The sequence below is a fragment of the Morone saxatilis genome, unplaced genomic scaffold (genome assembly GCF_004916995.1).
Source record: "Morone saxatilis isolate NCDOM2014 unplaced genomic scaffold, NCSU_SB_2.0 Contig5, whole genome shotgun sequence".
NCBI classification, from domain to species: domain Eukaryota; kingdom Metazoa; phylum Chordata; class Actinopteri; family Moronidae; genus Morone; species Morone saxatilis.
Genome location: NW_023340095.1, coordinates 23,976,735 through 23,980,683, shown reverse-complemented (window position 1 = coordinate 23,980,683; position 3,949 = coordinate 23,976,735). Strand labels below are relative to the sequence as shown.

At 38.7% G+C, this 3,949-nt stretch overlaps 1 protein-coding gene and 1 pseudogene across 1 annotated transcript; both read right to left on the bottom strand.

The window, feature by feature from the left end:
• The window catches only part of LOC118339186, a 917-nt pseudogene extending 871 nt beyond the window's left edge, over nucleotides 1-46 (bottom strand).
• Nucleotides 47-2,801: 2,755 nt separating this feature from the next.
• LOC118338652 (gamma-crystallin M3-like) lies at nucleotides 2,802-3,699 on the bottom strand. The gene is made up of 3 exons (XM_035675932.1): nucleotides 3,691-3,699; nucleotides 3,303-3,443; nucleotides 2,802-3,077 (listed from the first exon to the last, which is right to left on the bottom strand). The coding sequence occupies exons 1-3, from the start codon at nucleotides 3,697-3,699 to the stop codon at nucleotides 2,802-2,804; spliced, it is 426 nt and encodes a 141-aa protein (XP_035531825.1).
• Nucleotides 3,700-3,949: the final 250 nt, after the last annotated feature.

The following is a 3,949-nucleotide window of genomic DNA, read 5'->3' as shown; positions in this document are numbered from 1 at the left end:
ATTATTATTATTATTGTTTATTTATTTATCATCTTACTCTGCCCATTTTGGTGTTCCAGCCTAGCCCTTATTGCTGTGATACTTTGCCCAACTAAACTCTCTGTCACATTTATACCCATCATGATAGCTAAATGATCTATGGAGCCATTGTTTTGAATATCTTACTCAGCAGTGTAGCATGCAGGGCTATAATGTTTGTTAAATCGGTCTGTAAATGGTTATTATTCCAGACTGTATGCATCTGGTGCAGTGCCAACTGTGCTATGGGGTACATGTGGGTGACAGCAGCAAACGTATCAGCTGGGACTCTTTGTGCTGTCAGTGTTTGGTCTGTGGTGATGACAAGCACTTTTTTATATTCACATCATCAGCCCATCATCTGAATACATAAAATGATGTCTTTGTCTTATGATTGACCTCATGTCACTGGAGAGACAGTTTACTGTCAAGAATAATGAAAAATGTGCTTTCATATTCTATGATTTAATATAGAATAGAAGGCAGGGTGAGGAAAAACTCAGATTTAAAGGGACAGTTCACCCCAAAATCAAAAATACATCGTTTTACTTTTCCATGTAGTGCTATTTATCCATCAAGATTTTTTTGTGTGAGTTGCTGATTTTCGGAGATATCGGCCCTAGAGCACCCTATGGCACTCTGGTCTGTGGTGCCTTAAAGTGCCCAAAAAAAACCGAAACATTTGAACTCAAAATTTATGTCTCTTCCAAGAAATCTTGACCCGGTTAAGATAACAGGTTAACAGACATTGTTGTGTTGTTTCATGTTGGAACTATTTTTTTTGTACAACAAAATGAAAGTTTGCAGTCTGTTCATGCTACACACCTAGCAGTGCATCTTTTGAATTTGCATCTGGGGGGATGTGATCAGTTGCAACAAGATACTGATAATAATAATGGTTTTCATCTTCTCAAAAAACATATATTGTTGAATATACATTATAAATTTCTTTTGTATGCATAATAAAAGAAGGAACCATGATAAAATAAAAGGTAGTACTGTACACACTATATACACCAAATATAAACTGTAGTAACAAAATGTGTTGATGTAATACTGTTTTAAAGGTGGGGAATGTGGATTATGACAGAGAAAATCAAAGTAGTAGAGGCTGCGATGTCCTGGCTTTTTGTCCCTAATACGGGTCAGGCTGTGTCACCCCACTAACCTGATGGATGATGACGTAATTAGGGATTTTTTTTACACACTTTTTTTGTTTTGTTTTTTTTATAACTTTATTTTAGGCATTTTTAGTTATACAGAAATGAGCATACATACATACACACATATACAAACAAACATACAAGCTCGAAATATAGTCCCATATTAGTACCCTCCCCTTCTCCCTCCCCATATACCCTCCCATGGGACCAAGAATACAAAAAACAAAAAGATCCAATTCTGCAGAGGTATATCAATGGGCTAGTCAGACAGTTGACTAGAGAGAGCGCTTTGATAACATGATCTGTTAAAGATTCAACTTCTTCACATATTCAATGAAGGGAGTCCATACTCTATTGAATGTGTCACAGGAACCTTTCAGTGTATGTCTGATCTTTTCTAGCTGAAGTAAAGATAGCACCTCCTGGATCCATCTCCTGAAAGGTGGGCATTTATTAGATTTCCAATTCATTAAAATTACCCTACGTGTTATGAGACTACAGAATGCTACTGCTCTCTTTTGTGTACTTGTGGTATGCATTTCCAAGGGTGTGACTCTAAATATAGCAGTGAGTGGATTGGGTTTGAGGGATGTGTTGCATAAAGCTGAAAGGCAGTCTTTTTTTTACACACTTAACACAACTCCTCAAGGGCCACAGAGGCTCAGAAGCAATGTTAGGATGTAACCCATTACTAGTAATAATATTACTTTCCCCAGTAACTACTTACTTATAGATTTCAGTAATAATATTACAGTTAATTACTTTTGTTGTCACTCTTCTACTTATTTGAAATCCAACAATCCAATCACATTCTAAGATTAATTTTGTAATTGTATAGAAAACTAGTTTGGAAGATGGAAACGCTCACATTCAGCAGCTGGAACTATTCAATTTCTTTGATTTCTATCAGAATTTTGGCAAGAAAGGCCACAATTACGAATTCTGTAGGGAGTAGCAGGAAAGAAATATAACTAGTAGTGTAACTAATAACTATTGACAGGCAATAAAAACTAAAGCAATAATATTACTTTTGAAAAGAATATTGAGTAATGAGTACGGTGTTTACCCTACTATTTCATGTCAAAATTGCTGCTGTAAAAAAAGTCTTGTATGTCTCCTGTAGTTTATGTACCTCACTGGTATGCAGGTGTGTAATTTGAAGTTTGTACAAAAAAATCAGTAATACTGCCATACAATGTGCAGTGGCACCACCAAGGGGTGGCCTATGGGGTGCGCCGATACAATTGCAGCACCCCCTCACATATGCATAATATGTTTCTGAGTAATGAGTACTGTACTCATTTTTAAATCAGTAATGTATATTATTCATAATAGTACTGTAAATACAATAACAAATGCATGGCCAGCCATCTGCTTTTGACCGTCTATCACTGTGTCACACCACCTCAAGACTTTCAGTAGCCCCATCTGGCCATGCTTATGAAAGATATTTCAGGGTGCAACATATCTACTAGCTTACTTTAAAGACCTGATATGCAGATTTAACCCACAGACACACAAAAAAAGCTTATCTTCTATCAGATATAAGATAACACGATGACAAGGTGACGTTTGATTCCTCTTTTATTTTATTCAACAACACATTTCTTTCACTCTGCTTCAACAGGAATCCATTATACGCCTGACAGAGCTAAACCTCATGCCGCTGTATCCTATCTCCCTGAAGCTCCTGTACTCTCCAGGCCTCAGGTACATCATCCTGCCTCTGTAGTGGGGCTGCTCGTACATCAGCCAGTGGCCGTCCATCACGTTGCAGGACTGGCAGTCGGACATGCGGTAGCGGTCCTGGAAGTTGTCACAGTCTTCCATCAGCTCATGTGTCTGACCACCAAAGTTCTCCCTCTCGTAGATCTTCATCCTGAACTGGCCTCTGTGCTGTAGATGGATACACAGAGGAGGACAGGTCAGCATAGGACAATTTTGCTGCTGTTAACGTTGTATGTTTTATTGCAGAGTGTGTGATGCGGTCTTTGTAAGAATTAATTAAAACTTGCTCATTAGATATTTACTTTCAAACCCACAACAGGAAAAAAAATAAAATTAGCAAAATGATAATTTTTCATCAATATTACATGAAATATTTTCCAAATCTTTGCATACCTGAGGAATTAAACGGCAGGATCGGATAGAGTCACTCATGCCAAAAGACATGTAGTCGGCGTACTCGCCCCTCCTCATGAAGTACTGGTTTCCCATGTAGTTGGGGCGGTCGTAGACCATGAAGCAGCCGCTCTCCACCCCCTGCTCAGGGTAGCGAGGAGCATGTAGGAACAGTCCCGCTCATGCACCTCATAAGCAGCGAACCCTGGAAGTTCCTGTCCTCGTAGAAGATGGATCTGTAAAAAAGAAAAACCAATTGATTTAAACTGTCCATTTTAAAATATAGTTTTGGAAACTTAAATCAATGTTACTGTCACTGTTCACATTGTGTGTGCCGAGTTTCTCCTACACAGAAACGTGCTTGTTTTCCGCTCTGCTCTCTACATACCTTGCCCATGTTTGATGATCTGTGTTTGTGGGAATCTGTCCAACAACCTGTGGCTGCCAGGCGGCTTTTATACTTTATACGCGCTCTAACAGGGTTTTGTTATTCAAATTATCTGGAAGTTGATGAATAAGCAGCTCTGTGATGCTGTTAATTTCATTTGTGCCATCATGATCCAGTACAAAGGGAGGGGAAATGGGTGGAAGACACAAGGCGGGAGAGGAGGGGGAAGAACCGAGCTGCAGTTTTTTTTTTTTTTTTT

What these genes read in the sequence shown, in the direction of transcription:
- LOC118338652 (XM_035675932.1), bottom strand. An exon ending in CCTGCCGTTTAATTCCTCAG is followed by an intron (nt 3,078 to 3,302) that starts GTATGCAAAGAT and finishes ATCCATCTACAG; the next exon opens with CACAGAGGCCAGTTCAGGAT.